Source organism: Littorina saxatilis, linkage group LG2 (assembly GCF_037325665.1).
Source record: "Littorina saxatilis isolate snail1 linkage group LG2, US_GU_Lsax_2.0, whole genome shotgun sequence".
Taxonomy (NCBI): domain Eukaryota; kingdom Metazoa; phylum Mollusca; class Gastropoda; order Littorinimorpha; family Littorinidae; genus Littorina; species Littorina saxatilis.
Window position 1 is genome coordinate 67,588,283 of NC_090246.1, and position 20,280 is coordinate 67,608,562.

Sequence of the window (20,280 nt, forward strand, 5' to 3'; positions counted from 1 at the left end):
AAGGTTATATCGCGACGGGATAATCGGCTTGTCCCCTTACTCTGCTATCATGCCATAAATAATGGGTTGAAATAATTGTGACTGTTCTAAATGTCAACCAAGCCATACATAAGCAAAATAATGATGACAAGAGCACTCGCTTAACTGGTTTGTTTCAGTGGTAGAGCAGCAAACCTTGGGACACAGGACTGTCAGGATTCACCAAATGTCATTTCTACAGTAGCTTTAAATGGACCCTCTCTTCACCAAGACCACAGGCAACTTTGAGATCAGTCTTGAACTGAACTAAGAGGGCTTAACGTCCTCACAGGTAACTAGCCTATTAGAGACATGAATGTGATGATACGCTAAGGGGATCAGTTTTGCTCTCAAACCTAAAATAAAACGTAAAAAAGTAATAAAAAAATAAAAATAAAAAATAAAAATTAACAAAGCAAGAGTTGCTCACCATCCATCCAGACAAGTGTAACACGTATCAGCCATGGTGTGGTTCATGTAGGTGCCGTTGCTGCAGGGGAGGGGCTGGGTGGAATTGAGAGGACAGTAGTGAGCGACCGGACACTCCAGGCCAGCCGGGCGCGATGAGTTCTGACCACCAGGGCAGTAGAAGCCTGCTTCACAAGGCCCTGATGTTGCGTTCAACCCTTCCACGTCACAGTACTGGCCAGCAGTACACTCTGTGCAATACTCTGTGGCATTCAGGCCCAGGTAAGGGTTAAATGTGCCCTGGAAACAAGATACAGGTTTTACAATACTGAAAAAAACAAGACAAGATGGTCTTAGCACTATATTGGTCTCACATTCACACACACAGACACACACACATACACACACACACACTGAGAGAAAAGAGAAAAAAAGATTGCCTAGACGAAGAAAAACACTGAGGTAATCATACACAAGTAAAAAGTTAATGACTTAAACCATCATCCAACATACATGGACACTCATATTCTCATTCATCTGTGAAAAATAAAAACATGGGATCTTGATACATCGCCTACATCATGAATCTGAATGTAAGTTTTGGAGTGCAAGGTACTTGTATGTTCCCTTACCTCTGGACATCTCTCAGGCACACCTGTGCCTTGTGGGCAGAAGTGACCAGTGGGACACAGTTCACTTGTTGCTGAGCTTGACCCCTCCACGCAGAAATAGCCAGCATCACACAGACCTGCGACATGATAAACACAGAAAATAATCCTGCATTCTGCTGCCAAGATGTCAGTTAAGCAGTGTCTTCATCAAAAGTTGCAATAAATGTTGCAATAAATGTTGCAATAAATGTTGCTGCTCATTTGACAGAGTTGACCCTTTGAAAAGAAGAACATTTGTTCTAACTGGGCGGCATTCTAGTCACCTGCTACACGACTGGCAACTCCTGATCAAAACACCACTTTACCATGAAATATAAAACCAGTAAAGCCTGACATTAATTGGGCGAAGTCGACTTCGCCATGTCAACTTCACAAATTTTTTCGCTGCACGACACTTTGGCACTGAATTTTTGGTAAAAAGACTTTGCGATGTCAACTCCGGGCTCAATTAATTAAGGCCTTAAATTATTAACAGAGCCAACATCAACAAAGGTGTTCACAGTAGGCATAACATGCACACAAGAAAAAGTGCGCCAAAGAACAAACAGTCAACACATCACTGAATTTAGACACTTGAGCAGAACAGAACTTCCCAACCAGACAAGAAATTCATAATTCGCACCTTCCGAAGCAAGAAGGCCTGGATTCTGACAGTAGAAACCCAGAGTGCAGGCGGTGCAGTCTGTCATGTTGCGTAATCCTGTAGTAGCGCCGAAAGTACCTGGAGGGCAGGCTGTGGGGTCTGACGTACCCTCCTCACAATAGTAACCTGAGGATACAATAAAATATAATATTGAGGTTGGAAAATCTTTTTCTTTATGATGGACAATTGTACAAACCTTTTTTGGTAACAGTTTACCCAACTTCTGATCTGTCAATTTACCTCTTTCTTTCTTTTTTTTACACATACACACAAACACACACACACAAACACTCACATACACACACACACACATACAATCACACAAACAAACACACACACACACACATACCTGCGCCCAATACACATTTTATCACTCACCTTGAGGGCAGACATCAGCATCGCCAGTCTGATTCGGAGTGGCGTACATGGCAAAGCGCTTGCAGTAGTATCCAGAGTGGCAGAGACCAGCAGGTGAAGACAGCCCCACCTGGTCGCAGTAGGAGCCACCTGAGCATGGTGTACAGTGGTCACTCTGGTTCAGTCCGGTCAGGTTGTTGAACGTTCCCGAAGGGCAAGGGAACTGGTCAGCTCGAACAGTTCCTGGGTCAAAGATGAACTATGTCATGATGGAGTCGTATATTTTGACAAATGACATATTGCTTGTTTCAGCTCTCAATGGTACATTTAGAAAAAGCAATTTTGTCATGATAGATTCGAATATTTTGACAAATGACATGTTGCTTGTTTCAGCTCTCAATGGTACATTCAGAAAAAGGAACTAACACAACATGACAAAACACAGTAAAGAGAAGAACTAGTTATTGAATAAATAAATGCTCATTTCATAAGTGGCTAAATCAAAACACTGCCTTTTATTCAATAAGAAAATGAGAAGATCTTTCTTTGCTATTCTTGATGCATGCACGTGTGTGTGTGTGTGTGTGTGTGTGTGTGTGTGTGTGTGTGTGTGTGTGTGTGTGTGTGTGTGCATGCATGCATGCGTGCACATGTGTGTGCATGGGTGCGTGTGCGTGTGTGTGTGTGTGAGTGTGTGCTGTCTCTCTCCCTCTCTTACTGTCCATATGAGTGTGTATCCATCTGTTAGTTTGTCTATTCAGAGAGAGACAAAATAAATGGAACAGCATAACACAGAAAGTATCAAACCTACCTTGAGGGCAGTAATGGCCTTCAGGACAGGTGATGGTGTCATTCACAACAACCACCCCCAGACTGTTGTCGCAGTAATATCCAGCAGGGCACATTGTGCACGTCGACTGTCGCACTTGATCTTGGTAGAATCCACTGGGGCACAGTACAGGGGCAGTGGTGCCCTCAGGGCAGAAATGGCCAACTATACACTCATAAGTTGTGGGTGCAACTTCTCCTTGTGGACAGTAGTAGCCGGCCGTGCAGTTTCCAGAAGTTGCTGTGAGATTGTAGCTGCCGCAGTATTTGCCTCCTGTGCAGTTCAGACAGTCTGATGCCTGAGAGAAAAACAAAGGAAACTTGGCTGTGATCAACTGCATTCTAATACACTGTGTTTTATTCTTGTTTATAATGTTTGGAGAATGCTTCATCTGATTTTTACACACTGCCTAGATACTACACCCTCCCTGTTTGGTCATTGTCACTAACAAGTAATGCAGACATTTCTCCAGTCAGCCATCTTCGATTGCAGAGGCAACCAAAGCCTGACACTGAAAACTAGAAACATATAATCCGCTCAACCCAAGCAATGTAACCCAAATCCAGCTTCACATTCTTAGTAACCATTAAAGTGTTCCCCTACAAAACAACAGCAGCCATAACTACAGCTGACTTTAACATTATGACAAAAAATCAATACAGTACTAAGATTTTTTTCTCAGAATTACGGGTGTGGCCTGAGGTACTCACACAAGCTGACAACTGTTAAATGTAAGGCATGGTACATTATGTGCAATTAGAATGAATAATCACCTGAGTGTTTTGTGTAGATGGGCTATAGGTGCCAGGATTGCAGGGCACAGGTGAGGCAGAGCCATCTGGACAGTAGAAGCCTGCAGGGCACACATCACCTGTGGTACCATCGGTGGGCGCGGCGGTCGAGGCCATCAGGATGCAATAGTAGCCTGCTGTGCAGTTGCCTGTAGGAGCTGCGAGACCATCTGTCTGACAGTACATGCCACTAGGACATGGCTGAGCAGCACTTGAACCTGAAAACAGCACACATTATGACTTAAACATAGAACAGTGGTACCTCTACTCTATGACTCTATGTGGAAAATGCATGCCTTAACACAGAGGTAAATTTCCTGACACTATGAAGAGAAAGTTTGAGAAAATGTAAGGCTTCTTTTTAAGCCTACTGTCTATATGATACTTACCGAGACAGTACTATTCTTGCACATTATCTATTATAGGCCGAAAAAATTGGACAAAACGCTGAGTGGGTACAATTATCTCCCATAACCATGCGCCACCGTGGATCCCAAGCACTGTCCGAGTGCTTCCCCCTTACAGGATGTAGGTGGCGCGTCCTCTTTCTTTATGAGCTGCAGACCCTCAAAAAGCCCATAACATATCAAGAGGGGAGGCGGGAGGGAAACTCTAATAGTACTGTCTCGGTAAGCACCTACATCCTGTAAGGGGGAAGCACTCGGACAGTGCTTGGGATCCACGGTGGCGCATGGTTATGGGAGATAATTGTACCCACTCAGCGTTTTGTCCAATTTTTTCGGCCTATAATAGATAATGTGCAAGAATAGTACTGTCGAGGTAAGTGTTATATTGACTACTGTACTGCTAAATCAAAACAAAACTTCACATTCTGAGAATCACCATGAAGTCACTTGCAGCAGCACACACACACATTAAGACTTTAACAAAGAACAGTGGTACCTCTTCTCTATAACCTCCCAAAATGTGGAAATGTATGTCTTAACATAAAAGGTGTTTCAAACCAGAGGGAAGTTTACTGACACTATGAAGAGAAAGTTTGAGAAAACACTGTACTGCTAAATCAACACAAACCTTCCCATTCTGAGAATCACAATGAAGTCACTTGCACCACACACACACAAAACAAATGCTGCTGTAAAATGAATACAACATATTTTGACACTACTCTTTTCATTCTACACACATTTTTAAAAAACCTTGATTCTGACTTCTCCCCTAACATTTTAACACTAGATTGTATCTTCACGCTAACTATTCAACCACAACAAACTCTTACACCTATCTTCTCTCACCTTCAGGGCAGTAGTAGCCAGGCTGACACAGTCCACCATGCACCGTATCATTGAGACTCTCAGCACCCAGGATGCAATACCACCCAGCACTGCAGTTGCCAGTGGGGGCGGAGTTGGCCTGTCCAGCGCAGTACTGACCAGGAGAACAGTCCAGGCAGTCCAGAGTGCTGGTGCCGCCCTCTACTGTGTTGTAGGTGCCTGCTGGACAACGCCACTGGGTGCTGTACTCTGTGCTGTTGGGACAGTAGTGACCTGCGGAAGATTGACCATCATGTCATTTGTTTTTCTTTTGAGGTGACGGTACATGTATGCAACATTTAAAGGTCAGTAATTATCAAACATATTATCTCGATTATAGGCCTTACCTGTTAAAGATTAACAAGAAGGGCAAAGCCCATACGACTCACATGCTTTACACATTTTTCCTACCAAAATACATGTGACCTTGACCCAGGTCATCCAAGGTCATGCAACACAAAGCTGTTAATTCAAGACATAGGAAGTACAATGGTGCTTATTGGCTCTTTCTACCATGAGATATGGTCACTTTTAGTGGTTCACTACCTTATTTTGGTCACATTTCATAAGGGTCAAAGTGACCTTGACCTTGATCATATGTGACCAAATGTGTCTCATGATGAAAGCATAACATGTGCCCCACATAATTTTTAAGTTTGAAACAGTTATCTTCCATAGTTCAGGGTCAAGGTCACTTCAAAATATGTATACAATCCAACTTTGAAGAGCTCCTGTGACCTTGACCTTGAAGCAAGGTAAACCAAACTGGTATCAAAAGATGGGGCTTACTTTGCCCTATATATCATATATAGGTGAGGTATTCAATCTCAAAAACTTCAGAGAAAATGGGAAAAATGTGAAAAATAGCTGTTTTTTAGGCAACATTGATGGCCCCTGCGACCTTGACCTTGAAGCAAGGTCAAGATGCTATGTATGTTTTTTTGGGGCCTTGTCATCATACACCATCTTGCCAAATTTGGTACTGATAGACTGAATAGTGTCCAAGAAATATCCAACGTTAAAGTTTTCCGGACGGACGTCCGGACGGACGGACGGACGTCCGGACGGACGGACGGACGACTTGGGTGAGTACATAGACTCACTTTTGCTTCGCATGTGAGTCAAAAAATATTCATACTGATAAAAGAAGCCAATTCACTCCAGTTTCAGATCTGTGGATACACACACACCTATATGCACAACCACACACACAAACACACATACACAAACATGCACAGGTGTTACAATGTCATAGTTCAAGTATGTACCCTTCTCTCTCCTCTACGAAAAGCGTTGGTCTATATTTTGTGATCTTAATGAAAGTCAGCTGCACTGCCACAATATGAGTCCTCAAACTAAAAGTCGTGTGTCCATTACCAGCTTCAGAACAACATCAAATGGGGAACTAAAAGATTCTCACAAAAAGAAAGCTACATTAACTGACCAACAGGGCAAGAAGTGTTGGTGAAGCCTGTGGCCCCAGTCAGACAGTAGTAACCCTCTGGACAAGTCAAGCATGCAGTGAGACCTTCCTGGTCTGCGTAGCTTCCTGCCGCGCAGGGCGTGGGTAGATCTGACCCCACCGTGCAGTAGTGCCCCAAGGGACACACCCCTCCTACGCCAGTGTGGAAGGCCTGAGTAGGGCAGGAGCAGTTGATACCTGCCGTATCGTTGCTGGCTCCTGGCATGGGTCTGTCCACTCCCGAAGTGCAATAGTAGCCTGAGGAAAGGACAAGGGTGTGAGATAATATAACCTGTTCGCTGCCAGGAAATATTTGTATACAAAGCATTACCTGTATTTACCTGAATTGAAATCTTACAGTGTGTCCTTGATGTAGAAACGTATACACCACACACACATTCTTAGTTTGTTGATTTTCGTCTTCTTCTGTTGTTGTTCATTGATCGGTTTGTTGCCCGTTAAAGCAAGTTACCCAAGATGTCAGCTGAGGTCCTACAGGCAGCAAAAGGGTTAAATGTGATTATTGTTTCTATGGAAGTAACACAACACAACGTTCTGTTAGTGCTTTACTTCTCACTCAATTTTTACACAAAAAATCTTCTTTACTTTCCTTATCTTTCTATATTTTATCCTGTCTATAAAACTTACCTGCAGCACAGTCTCCAGAGGTGGCAGTGAGATGTTCTCCAATGCAGTATTTTCCAGCATCACACGGCAAGCACTGTGACGCATCGTACAGACCAGTTGCACTGCTGTATGTACCACTGGGGCAGGCCTGCCAGTCACTGCCTGTACCTGTCCAAAAAAAACACAAAGTATGAACGCACAATTCTTCTGCTTCACTTGTCCCATGTTGCATGAATAAAACCATGCATATTTACGATAAATGGATAAGCAAGACTGCTTCATTTCTCCCATGCAGATGGAACACAACATGGCTACCCACGATGCATAGAAAAAACATGCATATTAACGATAAAAAGATGACCAAGACTACTTCACTTCTAGTCTCAGACATATACATATTTGAACAAAATGAACATTTCTTTATCAATAATGCGATCACAGAAAGTCAGTTCTCTGCAATTAGCATTGTTGAATTCATGTGTAAAACAGATCAAACCTAATTCGCTGATCACTGCAAGTCTCACAATGCATGCCAAATTCTCTCCCCTTACCTTGAGGACAGTAGTAGCCATCTGGACAGGCCTGTGCATTGAGCGAGGCGTTGCTGGGGTTGACTGGCAGGCAGTAGGAACCTTGTGGACACACATCGCAGCTGGCTTGGCCTGAAGTGCTGGTGTAGTATCCATCCGAACATTCCTGTCAGAGTGTAACAACCCATGTGTAGTATCCATGTTATGTATGTGTCCGATCTGAGAGTAAGAGTTTTGTGTGGCAAAAGCTACTCATGTGTGTGTCTGTCTGTGCTTGTATGTATAGGTTTGTTTGTGTGTTCATATGTCTGTTTCAGTGTTTGTCTGTCTATCTGAATGTCTGTCTTTGTCTTTCTATGAGGCTGTGCGGTGTAAAATGTTGGCTGCAAGATTATTTTGTATATGACCTGTAAGTAACGCTGATGGGGGTCTATGTCGACCAAAAGAGTGGGATTCCCTGTAGGTGGAGTTCCTGTAGATGGATTCCCTGTATACAGTGAATACCACAGGGTGTAGTTCCTGTAGAGTTTCGCTGATATCGCTGAAAGTCACGTGATGCTTAGTGACATCGGTAGAATTTGATGTTTTTCGATCTTTTTTTGATATTTCTTAGAAATTTGAGTATGATTTGCAAGTTTTATCGAAAAACTTCACCCTGTGGGATTCCCTGTATACAGGGAATCCCCCTACAGGAACTCCACCTACAGGGAATCCCACTCTTTTGGTCGACGTAGACCCCATCAGCGTAAGTAACCTGTATGACTTGTAAGTACAGTGTAAAATGTTAGCTACAGGATTATTTTCTATGTGACCTGTGCGTAATTCAACAAGCTTAAAACTCGCTTGCAACTGAACTGACTTTAAGTCCACATAAAAAATTATGTTTCTGACTTACCTTATAGATTTCACTGCCATTGGGACAATGTAAGCCCTGAGGACAGAGGTACAGTACAGGGTTGGGTTCCGACAGTCCACTGGGGCAGTAGTATCCTCCCCAGCACTGCAGGCTTGCTTCTGTCTGACCTGTAAGTTGAAATATCAACATGTCACGCTATGGAAAGTCCCCTGTACAAAGTATGTATCAAACCTGAGTGCTTTCTATGAAAAAAAACCTGCTCTCATCTAAAGAGCACATGTTGAAAGCTTACCTCACTAAAAAAGCAAGAGTATTCACTCTTTCACAGCCCATACAAACCCAACAGAGTTATTTCCGGAGTTTGTCTATTACTAGAAACAAACACACAATGGGTCAAACCTACTGGCTGATGTTTTGATCATTGCAGAAAGTGATCACACAAAGATGATTATTCTTTTGATTGTTGTCTTTGCATTATGAGTAATGCGATGTGATGCCAAAAGACAAATGCCCATGTTTATGTACAATGAAAATGGACATTAAAATATTCTTATCTTATGTTATCTTAAGACTTACCATAGTTGGGGCAGTAGTAACCCGGAGCACAGCTGGTGCAGTTGGAGTCAGCTTGCAGACCGGTGGTGTTGGAGAAGGTTCCGGGTGGACATGGGGTAGGGACAACACTACCCTCCAAGCAGTAGTGGCCCTCTGTGCAAAGCAGGTAGTTGGACACATCTGCTTTGCTTGGGCAGTAGTAGCCTGAAAATGAATTGGCATTACAGTGCCGAACTCCCCTTCAAAGACCCCCCAATTTCTTCTTCTTCTTCTGCATTCGTGGGCTGAAACTCCCATGTACACTCGTGTTTTTTGCACGAGTGGAATTTTACGTGTATGACCGTTTTTTACCCCGCCATTTAGGCAGCCATACGCAGTTTTCGGAGGAAGCATGCTGGGTATTTTTGTGTTTCTATAACCCACCGAACTCTGACATGGATTACAGGATCTTTTTCGTGCGCACTTGGTCTTGTGCTTGCGTGTACACACGGGGGTGTTCGGACACCGAGGAGAGTCTGCACACAAAGTTGACTCTGAGAAATAAATCTCTCGCCGAACGTGAGGACGAACTCACGCTGACAGCAGCCAACTGGATACAAATCCAGCGCGCTACCGACTGAGCTACATCCCCGCCCCAACCCCCAATTTAAGACTTCCCCTCTTCACATTTTCTGTTCATAATGTAAGTATGTTTACCTCCATTTTAAGACTGTCCTTTTTAAGACCTGATTTTCTCAGATTTTTGGAGGTCTTAAAATGATGGTTCCTCTGTATTACTTATGATGCAGCTGTGAGTTCATAGCTAGATTCAAAGCAATGCATGTAGTAGCCCTCTGTGGAAAGCAAGTACTGTTGTTGGATTTTGCTCGGACGGCAGTAGCCTGAAAATGTTTTAGCACTGTTGTATGTGCTGCTGTCTTATTCTTTCCTACCCCAAAAAGTCAAGTCCCTATTTTGTCCCTAAAAAACACACCCACAAATGGAGCAGAAAATCGAAGAACACAGGTAGGCTACCATGTTGACTATTATGTTGGTATCAAGTTCTTCCAATTCTAATCCATGAGAGTCATTCGAAGTTGGCAAGTCATGAACACAACAGTTAACTAAGTATGTCAACATCAGTATTGTCAAATTTCAGTCAATACGATTTAGGGTAAACTAACAGCACCTCAATCAACACATAAGGACTTGGCAAATTCTTACCAGGTTCACACTGCGGTCCAGGAGAGGTCATGTTGTAGTACGGGCAGAACCGACCGCCCGAACAGTCCGTGCACTCGCTGACGTTCTGCCTTCCAGTGAAGGAGTTGTAGGTCCCCAGGGGACAGGACTGTGGCGTAACAGTTCCCTCCGGACAGTAGAATCCAACGGGGCAGATGTCTGCATCAGGGCCCTGCAAAGGAGTGGAGCTGTTGGCGCCCTGGGTGCAGTAGTACCCAGCGTTGCATTTGCCGGTAGGGATGTCCAGACCCTCGCTTCCACAGTAGTCTCCGCCTGAGCACGTCTGGCAGTCCGACAGGGATGTGCGGTGGGTCAAGTTGTTGTAGGTTCCTGTGGAGAAAGCAACAATTTGATTTTGTTCTTGGACAAGATTCACACAACTAAGTGCCATTAACTGTGTACAGAGGAATCCCCTTTTTACCACCTCCCAAGGACTACTAGTAGTCCTTGCCAACTCCCAAAATCTGAGAAAATCAGGTCTGAAAAAGGAGGTAAATTTACAGAGGTTATAAACAGAAAATCAGGTCTGAAAAAGGAGGTAAATTTACAGAGGTTATAAACAGAAAATCAGGTCTGAAAAAGAAGGTAAATTTACAGAGGTTATAAACAGAAAATCAGGTCTGAAAAAGGAGGTAAATTTACAGAGGTTATAAACAGAAAATCAGGTCTGAAAAAGGAGGTAAATTTACAGAGGTTATAAACAGAAAATCAGGTCTGAAAAAGGAGGTAAATTTACAGAAGTTATAAACAGAAAATCAGGTCTGAAAAAGGAGGTAAATTTACAGAGGTTATAAACAGAAAATCAGGTCTGAAAAAGAAGGTAAATTTACAGAGGTTATAAACAGAAAATCAGGTCTGAAAAAGGAGGTAAATTTACAGAGGTTATAAACAGAAAATCAGGTCTGAAAAAGGAGGTAAATTTACAGAGGTTATAAACAGAAAATCAGGTCTGAAAAAGGAGGTAAATTTACAGAAGTTATAAACAGAAAATCAGGTCTGAAAAAGGAGGTAAATTTACAGAGGTTATAAACAGAAAATCAGGTCTGAGAAAGGAGGTAAATTTACAGAGGTTATAAACAGAAAATCAGGTCTGAAAAAGAAGGTAAATTTACAGAGGTTATAAACAGAAAATCAGGTCTGAAAAAGGAGGTAAATTTACAGAGGTTATAAACAGAAAATCAGGTCTGAAAAAGGAGGTAAATTTACAGAGGTTATAAACAGAAATTCTAAAAAGAAAAAGGTCTTAAAAGGGAGGGATCGAGTCTTAAATTGGGGGGGGGTCTTAAAAGGGGGTTCCACTGTATTTATATCCTGTGCTGGGGCCGGCCTGAAGTACTGACAGACAAGTAATGCTAACTAATATGGGGACAGGTTTGGTCTCTTCTTTCTTTTCATTTTGTTTGGGTGGAATTGAGTGGTGGTGGGATCCTGCTGGAATGTGGCTGGATTGGGGGGGAGGCTTTTGAACAAGTGAGTATTTGAGCCCAAGTATGTAAAATAAGAGCAGAACCATGTGTTTGTGTTTGTAAAGGGTGCATGGGTCTACAAGTGTGTGTGTTTGTGTCTTTGTGTGTCTGAATCCCTGTGTGTCTGTGTGCATTTATGCTTGCATAGTTAATTCCTGTGTTACGTACGCACTCGCCAATTATGAGACTTACCAGTAGGGCAAGGGAACTCATTGCTCCTGGTGGTATTCTCAGGGCAGTAGTATCCAGCAGGGCAGGCAGAACTGTTGTACAGCACCACAGGGCTCATGACGTTGTCACAGAAATACCCAGCGGGACACGCCTTACACTTCGCTTGACCAAACTCATCCTGGTACGATCCCGAAACACAGCGCGTGGGGTAAACACTACCCTCAGGGCAGTAGTGACCCTCGGTGCAGTTGAGACCCGCAGTGGCAGGAGAGTCTTGACCGCCAGGGCAGTAGTAGCCAGGTGAGCACAGTCCGTCAGGCAGAACGTTTGCACTGCCGTCACAGTAGTATCCAGGTGTGCAGGTGAGGCAGTCACCTATATCGTCACTGCCGGTGCTATTCAGGTAATAGCCTGCAGGGCAGAGGGACGGTGCAGGACTGCCTTGAGGGCAGTAGGAACCTTGTGGGCAGATGTCCCCTGTTGAAAGAGAGACAGACTATTACAAAAAGCACAGCTAAGGAGCTGGTCTTCAAACAATTGTACTGTATGAGTATGAGTATGAGTAAATGGCCCTGACTATGGAGCTCTTCAACCACCAGCAGACCTGTTTACCCCCATAAGTGTTTTGGAGTAATGCTCAGCCCCAAAAATAGTAATCCTGGCACAAAAACATCCAGCATTCGTCGCCAATTACAACGCCGCGGCACATGACAACTGTGTCTGCGAAACGCAATCATGCACATATATTCATCATTTACAAACAAAACACATCAGTCAGTTTTTGTAGTCATCATAATTTCAAAGAAGATCACATCAAAAGCACAAGCATCACTGATTTTTTTCTTTTGCTCGTAGTAGGCCTTTTTCAGTGTGTCAAGCGCTTCTCTACTGTACTTGCGCTTGCCGAATGAGTGAGGGCGAGACTTCACCACTAGAATAAGGCTCTCCAGCGTCTCATCAGACAGACATGATCTCTGGTCAGTCCTGTGCTTTTTCACCCCATTTTGCCATTGAAAAAAACAATGCCAAACATGTGAATTGAAGAAAAAAAAAGAATTTTTTTTTTTTTTTTTTTAACATTTTTTTATTTATGAAAATCGTAGTCTTGACACGGATAGCGGAATGGCGTATTTTTTGCAGAAAATCGTAATAAATTACGCCAAAATCGTAAGGGTAAACAGGTCTGCACCAGACATCTGTTACTACCAAAATATATTTGACATGTCAAAGTACTTTTCAGATCAGATTTTTTGGGTCTCAAATGCAACAGTAGTATCACCCTTCCTTCTATTGGTCATGAGGCTAAAATTATTCTCTTTCTTCACTTTGCAAGTATTCCCCAGCACTGGATTCACGTAGAAGACAAAATATACCTGTAACATTTCCAGTTGGATTCGGTATGTCAGCCCCTCCAGAGCAGAAGTAGCCAGCAAAGCAAAGACCCGAGGTGTTGCTCAAGCCTGCTCCAGCGCAGTAACTGCCCGGGTCACACGTGATTGGCTGGTATGAGCCTGCCGGGCAATAATAGCCAGCCTGACATTGGTCGCCTCCTGCACCGCTGGGCATTGCCGTGGAAGAGTTGCCGCTGCAGTAGTAGCCAGCATTGCAGTCCCCTGATGGGTCAGTGAGGCCTGTCTGCACACAGTATTTGCCACCTGAAACAGAGAACAGATACAGGAAAGGAGAATTGCCAGCTAATCTGGTTTGAGCAGAGTATTTACCGTATGAAAATAAACATAGAGAAGTTCAGAAGAAAAGTGATAGCTGATATTTCACCATGTCAAATGGATGTGTTTCAGAAAGACTGTTATTCCTTTAATTGTCAGCCAAGCCATACACATAAAAAACATGTAAAACATATGCACAACGGAAGGACGCAGCAGTCACTTAACTGCTGGGAAATGAAATTAACTACCACATATTTTTTGTGATTACTAAGGGAAGACTTTTTCTCTTGCAAGGAACTCACCAAGGCTCTCAAAAACTATTTTAGACTCTTGTCAGCCCCAAGAACCTATTTAAATTGCCAGAACAGTCAAGCACATGATTGTGGTGATAAAATGATTTTTTTTAAACTCAGGGTCCCCACTGGTTTTTAGAAACAAAATTCCATGACTTTTCCATGACTTTCCATGAGCCTCAATAACATTTTCCATGACTAAATCCACAGGTCGCCATTTCCGAACACGCAAACTTTTTACGTCTTGTCACTGCCAGTTTTGACACTGGCTTGCTTTGCACTGAATTTGAGTCAGTTTCTACGCAGTGTCTCTTCGACAAGCAAGTCAAGCATTTGCTACGCAGTCAGATTATCGGTAATGTTTGCTGGTCCTGTCATTTCACTAATCTGGACCAGCCACTGTTTGTATCCATCTGCACTTTCGTAAATTCTGTTTCGTAACCGTCACTGTGACTTGACGAACTGTCATTTTTTTCACCGCGATACACAGTTCATTGCGAAGATCTTCCTTGGTAATTCGTTCCAATTCCGCATACTTTTTGTTGTCAAGAAACAACTCGAAAGAAAGTTTCAAACTCATCATCCTCCATCTTGCTTGTTGAAGCACTAAAGTACTTTATCGATGCAAAAACAAAAGCAGAAAACTTCGACAAAACCGACTCAAATGCAGCGCAGACGACATGACGAGATAACGGAAGGAAGTGAGCCTCGCTTTGGCTCAAGGGCCGTTAAAAATACCGTTATTCTCGTATGCAAATACGAACGAGAAGTTGGTCATACGAACCAGCCTTGTGCTGGCGACGCAAATCGCTGCTGGCTGGCAAAGGGGGGAGGGGAGGGGAATGGCTGGGCGACGAAAATAGCCGCCGTTAATTTCTTATTTTCTTTCTTATTTTTGTTAAATTCCATGACTTTCCATGACTTGAACTGAAATTCCATGACTTTCCAGGCCTGGAAAATTAAAAATCAAATTCCATGACTTTCCAGGTTTTCCATGACCTGTACGAACGAACTCTGTAAACTGCAATAGCTAGCTGATCTAACCCAGAAGTAAGAAATGCTTGAGGCTTGAGGTATTTACCAGGGCAAGACAGGCAGTCAGCGGGCTTGGTGCGCTCAGTCAGGTTGTTGTAGGTACCAGCATCACACGGGTACTGGTTCCACCACTGGGTTGACAGGGGGCAGTAGTGACCCGATGGACATGGGTAGTCGGTGTAGTTGGCAGTGGCCACTGGGCAGTAGTACCCTGAAAGCAAGTTTCACAATTAATGTCTGCAGCTACAAGTCTCTTTCATGTGACCTGTTTTTAATGTGTGTGAATCGTTGTTGGATCTGCGACCACGCCAGCGGACGTGACCGTCGCAGATGGTTCTGAACGAACCCGCGCAAAATCGCAAAAACACCGCACGTGACGCTAAAGCGCCGAGAGGACTGGGCGGTGCTGGTGTCTGACATGCAGACAAAAGCTCGTTGACAGGAAAACCTGACGTCGAACTAAACACATCTGTCACCTCTGCAACAACGTTTGGTAGACGTGACGATTCCAACACCACTGTTGGTTCTGTGACTACGTCAGCGGACGTAACCGTCGCAGTTGGTTCTGAACAAACCCGCGCAAAATCTCAAAAACACCGCCCGCGACGCTAGAGCGCCGAGAGGACTGGGCGGTGCTGGTGTCTGACAGGCAGACAAAAGCTCGTTGACAGGTAAACCTGTCGCCGAACTAAACACATCTGTCGCCTCTGCAACAACGTGGGTAAACGTAACGGTTGCACAAGACTCGGAACGAACCCGCGAACGACAGTGCGTTACTTACTCCTGAAGGGAGCATAAGAGAAGCCTAACATGCTATTTGTTTACAATCAGCAGTAAACATTCCCTGAACCTCAGAATAACGATGCAAACGGTCAAGAGGATCTGCTTGCTTAACTTCATTATGGTTGTAACACCTAAGGTTATAAACCAAAACCGAGAAGTCAACTGAGGGAGAAGCGTTATCTATCAACAATAGAATAGAAAGCTGCGTATCAGGGTAAAGTCCCAAGCCAAAGACAGCTTCTCGATAAGGAAACTTTAGAACTTTGAGAGCTATGAGTAGTAGAAGAAGTTCGTGTTTAGCGCCAGCTTAAATCGTTTTGCCCGATTGAGAACTAGGTGAGCGAGTCTGCTTGGCAGAGCTCTTATTTTCTCTTTATGTCTAGGATGTCGGCCATTTTGACAGTCAAACATGGCGGACAAAAGTTCAAAAGACAAGTGGCAAAACCTTCAAAACGCTAAGAAATCTTCTCGTTATACAAAAAATAAATGCTCTCACCAATTCCTGAAGAATTAAAGAAGGTCGTTGATATGTTACCAAAATCCGATGGCCTTCCCTGAGAGAAAGGCCGATGGCTTAAGAAAAAGCCTGAGCGCTTCAAAACACGTCAAGCACCGTGTGTTGAAGAAAAAGGAATGAGTATTACCGGTGTACTTCCTGCGCATGCGCACAGCACCGGTAAGGGGAGATAACCACCACGGACCATGCCATATATGGCATGAGGGTTTTTGTTTTAGAGTTATCTCCCCATGTTACCATGTAAGAGTGCTTCAATGTCTTAGCAACCAAACGAAGTTATTGCTACCTATGTGAGTTGAGTAAGAATATGTAATTTAATCTGCTGTTTTGGTTGGTTTGCTTTCTGTTTTTTCCTTGAAAAGTACCACAAGTCACATGCGATTACTGCTCAGATAAACACATAAAACCAATCGCACGCACGCACGCACACACAAAATCCATGTTAACAGCATATGTACAAAACCACACATCCATATGTATACACACTGTCTACAACCCAGGTACTACTACTACCATCCCCAGACAAAGTCCTTTTCTCACCTTCAGGGCACAGATTGCAAGCATCAAGTCCTTCCACATCAGCGTATGTTCCATTGTCACATGGTACAGGCAGGTAGCTGGCGATTCCACCTGGACAGTAGTGACCAGTGGGACATACTCCACCTGTACCAACCATGCGGTCGTCATAGCAACTGACGTTGTAGGGAATGCTCTGGTTGTCGAGGCCTGGGTATGCTCGGTCAACTCCGGAAAGACACCAATGACCAGGAGAACAGTCACCTGAAATGTAAGCAAGGTTAGAAGAGTTATTAGCTTCTTTTTTTCCAGAAGTAACAAGGATTTGATTTGTGTTTTCAATTTCTTGCATACATATGTGCACTTCTAATACCAGTTGGTGTGTGTGTGTGTGTGTGTGTGTGTGTGTGTGTGTGTGTGTGTGTGTGTGTGTGTGTGTGCATGTGTGTGTGTGTGTGTGTGTGTGTGTGTGTGTGTGTGTGTGTGTGTGTGTGTGTGAAAAGCTTTGCTTCTCTTTCTACAGGCCAAGCCAGAACAAGACAAGCAACATCAATGTCACTAAAAATAAAATAAAATAAAATGAATCAAAACTTGTCTACTTACCGTACTTTCCGGGTGACAAGGTGCTTCGTTATCTAAGACGCACCCCCTTCTTTTTAAAAAAAATTGTAATCCAGTCACCCATTGGACGCAGGGGGCCGATAGGGCGCACCAAAATGACCCAGTTTTTGCCATGAGAGGTGGTTCCCCTGTCATATCTGAGAGAGGAAACACTTCCTGCATCGGGGTCAGTGACCGGTCAGTGACCGACTTTAACTGAGTGAAAATATGTGTGCTCTGTGTGTGCGGCCAGATCAAAGGCATTGTGATAGCTGGGTGGCCTTGTTAAAAGACACGACCTTCTTCCCAGGGGTCAATGACCCAGTTTTTGCCATGAGAGGTGGTTCCCTTGTCATATCTGAGAGAGGAAACACTTCCTGCATCGGGGTCAGTGACCGGTCAGTGACCGAGTTTAACAGAGTGGAAATCTGTGTGTGCGGCCAGATCAAAGGCAGGGCAGTACCTAGTAGCTGAAACATGCATTATCACAAGTTGTTTGACTGGTACTCAAGCGGTCTCTTTGATTTTTTTCGTATTTCATACACGGATTAGGCGCTTCATTATACAAGACGCAGGGGTCGAACTCGAGGAAAAAAGTCGCGCCTTATGACTCTGAAAGTACGGTAGTTTCCTTGTGGTGTACTCAAGTAACAGAAATGCATACAATACAATCTTCTTAACTATCACTTTACCAAAACTGAAAACTACCTCCTGCATATCTTCTAAGCAAGCAACAAAGTGGAAAACCCTTACCTGACACGGCAGTAAGATGCTCCCCATTGCAGTGCTTCCCTGCGTCACAAGGCTTGCACTGGCTCTCGTCATACAGACCCAAGACATCGCTGTACGTTCCTCGTGGACAAGCCTTCCAGTCCAGGCCTGTGCCTTCTGGACAGTAGTAGCCCTCTGGACAGAGGATGCTGAGGCCAGCCAGCTCGCAGTAGTAGCCTGCTGGACAGTTGTAGCACTGGACGGCATGGGTGTGGTTCACCTGTGGAGAAAACATGAGGTGAAAATTATAGATGAGATAAACATGATGAGGTGGCAATAGTAACAATAATGCTTATGTGACAGCTACACACTGAAACACACACACACAGGCACAGCCCAGCCGCCAACTAGTTCCAACACAACCCACACAAACATACACACTCAGCGTCTTCCTTTGTGATGCACATATCTCGTAACATTCACTGCCACTACCCCATCTCCAGCACCGACACACAAAAAGAAGAAAGAAAACATGTTGGCAGCCGGTAATCGAAAATTTTATAAGTAAATTTTGATTTGATTAATATACTTACCCGACTCACATTTAGCATTAACTTCAGATTAATAGCTTGGACACTGAACTACGCTTCACCCCTAAGGGGGAAGAAACCCCTTAAAAAAGAACGGCCTTGACTCAACCCAAGTTAACCAGAGTCAAGGTCATACCGCTCTCGCGACCTATCACGCGAGACCCAACCGCCGCCATGTTAGAAACGTCACTCCTACTGAAATGATCTGTTCTTTTTTATGGAAACCCTAAGCGGGGTAGGCGGGAGGGTATTAACGATGTGAGTCGGGTAAGTATATTAATCAAATCAAAATTTACTTATAAAATTTTCGATTAAATTACATATCTTAACCCGACTCACATTTAGCAGATTGCTAATGTAGGTGGCGGGTACTTACTCTATGATCTTGGAAGAACCTGTCCTGCGGCTACCACAGCCGGTAAGGAGTTGGTTCCATCTTGCCGCGTACTTGCAATGTCACGCAAGTAAAAATTTATGAAGACGTCTTCAGACGCCCAATACGCAGCGTCAAGTACTTCAGAAAGCCTTCCTGACTGTAGTACGGCCAAAGACGAGGCCCAGGCTCTCGCCTCATGAGTACGTGCAGACGACATGGGGAGAACGGACTGCCCCCCCCCCCTTTTCCTTTCTGCCACCATTCATATGCTTGTTTTATGAGTGTGGCGATCCACCTAGCCAAAGTCACCCGTGACAGGTCTCTGTTCCGAGCAGTATTGAGTGAGATAAACAGAAGTCTCTGTTCTTTAGCTCTTAACGGAGCAGTCCTAGACAAATAGCTGCTAAGTGTTCGCACTGGACAATTTGTCATGTCAGGGTCGCCTGGTGCTAGTATAGTGGACAAAGACGGAATCCTGATAACGGAAGCAGGATGGTGAGGCTTTTGATTTTTTGCTAAGAAATCGGGTCTAAAACGAAGGGAGATAGAGCCGTCACTCTCAACAGAGATGTCTTTTGGAAGGCCTGAGAGCGCGTGTACTTCGCTGCTCCGTCTAGCTGTAGCCAGTAAAGTGAGCAGAAGAGCTTTACGCGTAAGATTATGGAGACTTGCCAAATGTAAAGGTTCAAAATCCGAAGATCTCAAGAAGTTCAAAACTAGAAACAGATCCCAGGCTGGGACTGGAGTCTTTGTCTTAACAAAATCCAATGCAGCGCCCCTTAACACGCTTGCAATAACTCCACCCAGGGAAATAGTGCGACCTAATTGCTTTAAGGTGGACGAAATCGCTGATCTCCTGACCTTAAGAGATGATGGGGACTTGCCTTGGGAGGCCAACCAAGACAAATGATTTGCTACCTGCATTGACCGAGGAGATGTAGCTTCGACCCCATTATCTGCGCACCATGCTACCCATGCAGACCAGTGTGAGGTGTAAACCGAGCTAGTAGACTGCCTGTGAGCCTTTTGAACCAGATCCAAAGTCCCTTCAGAAGCACCTGAGCGACGCAAAGATTTTCTCAAAGTCTCCACGCGTGAAGGCGCAGAGCCTGCGGGTTCTCGTGAAGAACGCCCGTGCGTGGTTGTAGCAGATCTCCCCTCTCTAAGTTTAGCGGAATGGGAGGACCTACTGTGAGACGAAGCAGGTCCGGAAACCAATGTTGGCTTGTCCACATTGGAGCCACCAGAATGAGGGAGGGGCGTTCCATCTCGACCTTTCTGAGTACCCTGCCCAGCAGTTGAAACGGAGGGAA

General features: G+C 44.2%; 1 protein-coding gene across 2 annotated transcripts in view; it reads right to left on the reverse strand.

Annotated features, from left to right (window-relative positions):
- The window catches only part of LOC138959592 (uncharacterized), a 236,235-nt gene that overhangs the window by 123,719 nt on the left and 92,236 nt on the right, over nt 1-20,280 (reverse strand). For both annotated transcript variants that reach the window (XM_070331139.1, XM_070331138.1), the window contains exons 45-62: nt 18,044-18,281; nt 16,715-16,954; nt 14,921-15,085; nt 13,253-13,534; nt 11,901-12,356; nt 10,225-10,572; nt 9,043-9,225; nt 8,506-8,633; nt 7,632-7,776; nt 7,102-7,248; nt 6,436-6,711; nt 4,974-5,225; nt 3,700-3,935; nt 2,909-3,224; nt 2,119-2,340; nt 1,720-1,866; nt 1,059-1,174; nt 449-726 (exon numbers count right to left, since the gene is read on the reverse strand). In XM_070331139.1, coding sequence (XP_070187240.1) covers nt 449-726; nt 1,059-1,174; nt 1,720-1,866; nt 2,119-2,340; nt 2,909-3,224; nt 3,700-3,935; nt 4,974-5,225; nt 6,436-6,711; nt 7,102-7,248; nt 7,632-7,776; nt 8,506-8,633; nt 9,043-9,225; nt 10,225-10,572; nt 11,901-12,356; nt 13,253-13,534; nt 14,921-15,085; nt 16,715-16,954; nt 18,044-18,281 — 4,175 coding nt within the window. The remainder of the gene's footprint in view (nt 1-448; nt 727-1,058; nt 1,175-1,719; nt 1,867-2,118; nt 2,341-2,908; nt 3,225-3,699; nt 3,936-4,973; nt 5,226-6,435; nt 6,712-7,101; nt 7,249-7,631; nt 7,777-8,505; nt 8,634-9,042; nt 9,226-10,224; nt 10,573-11,900; nt 12,357-13,252; nt 13,535-14,920; nt 15,086-16,714; nt 16,955-18,043; nt 18,282-20,280) is intronic.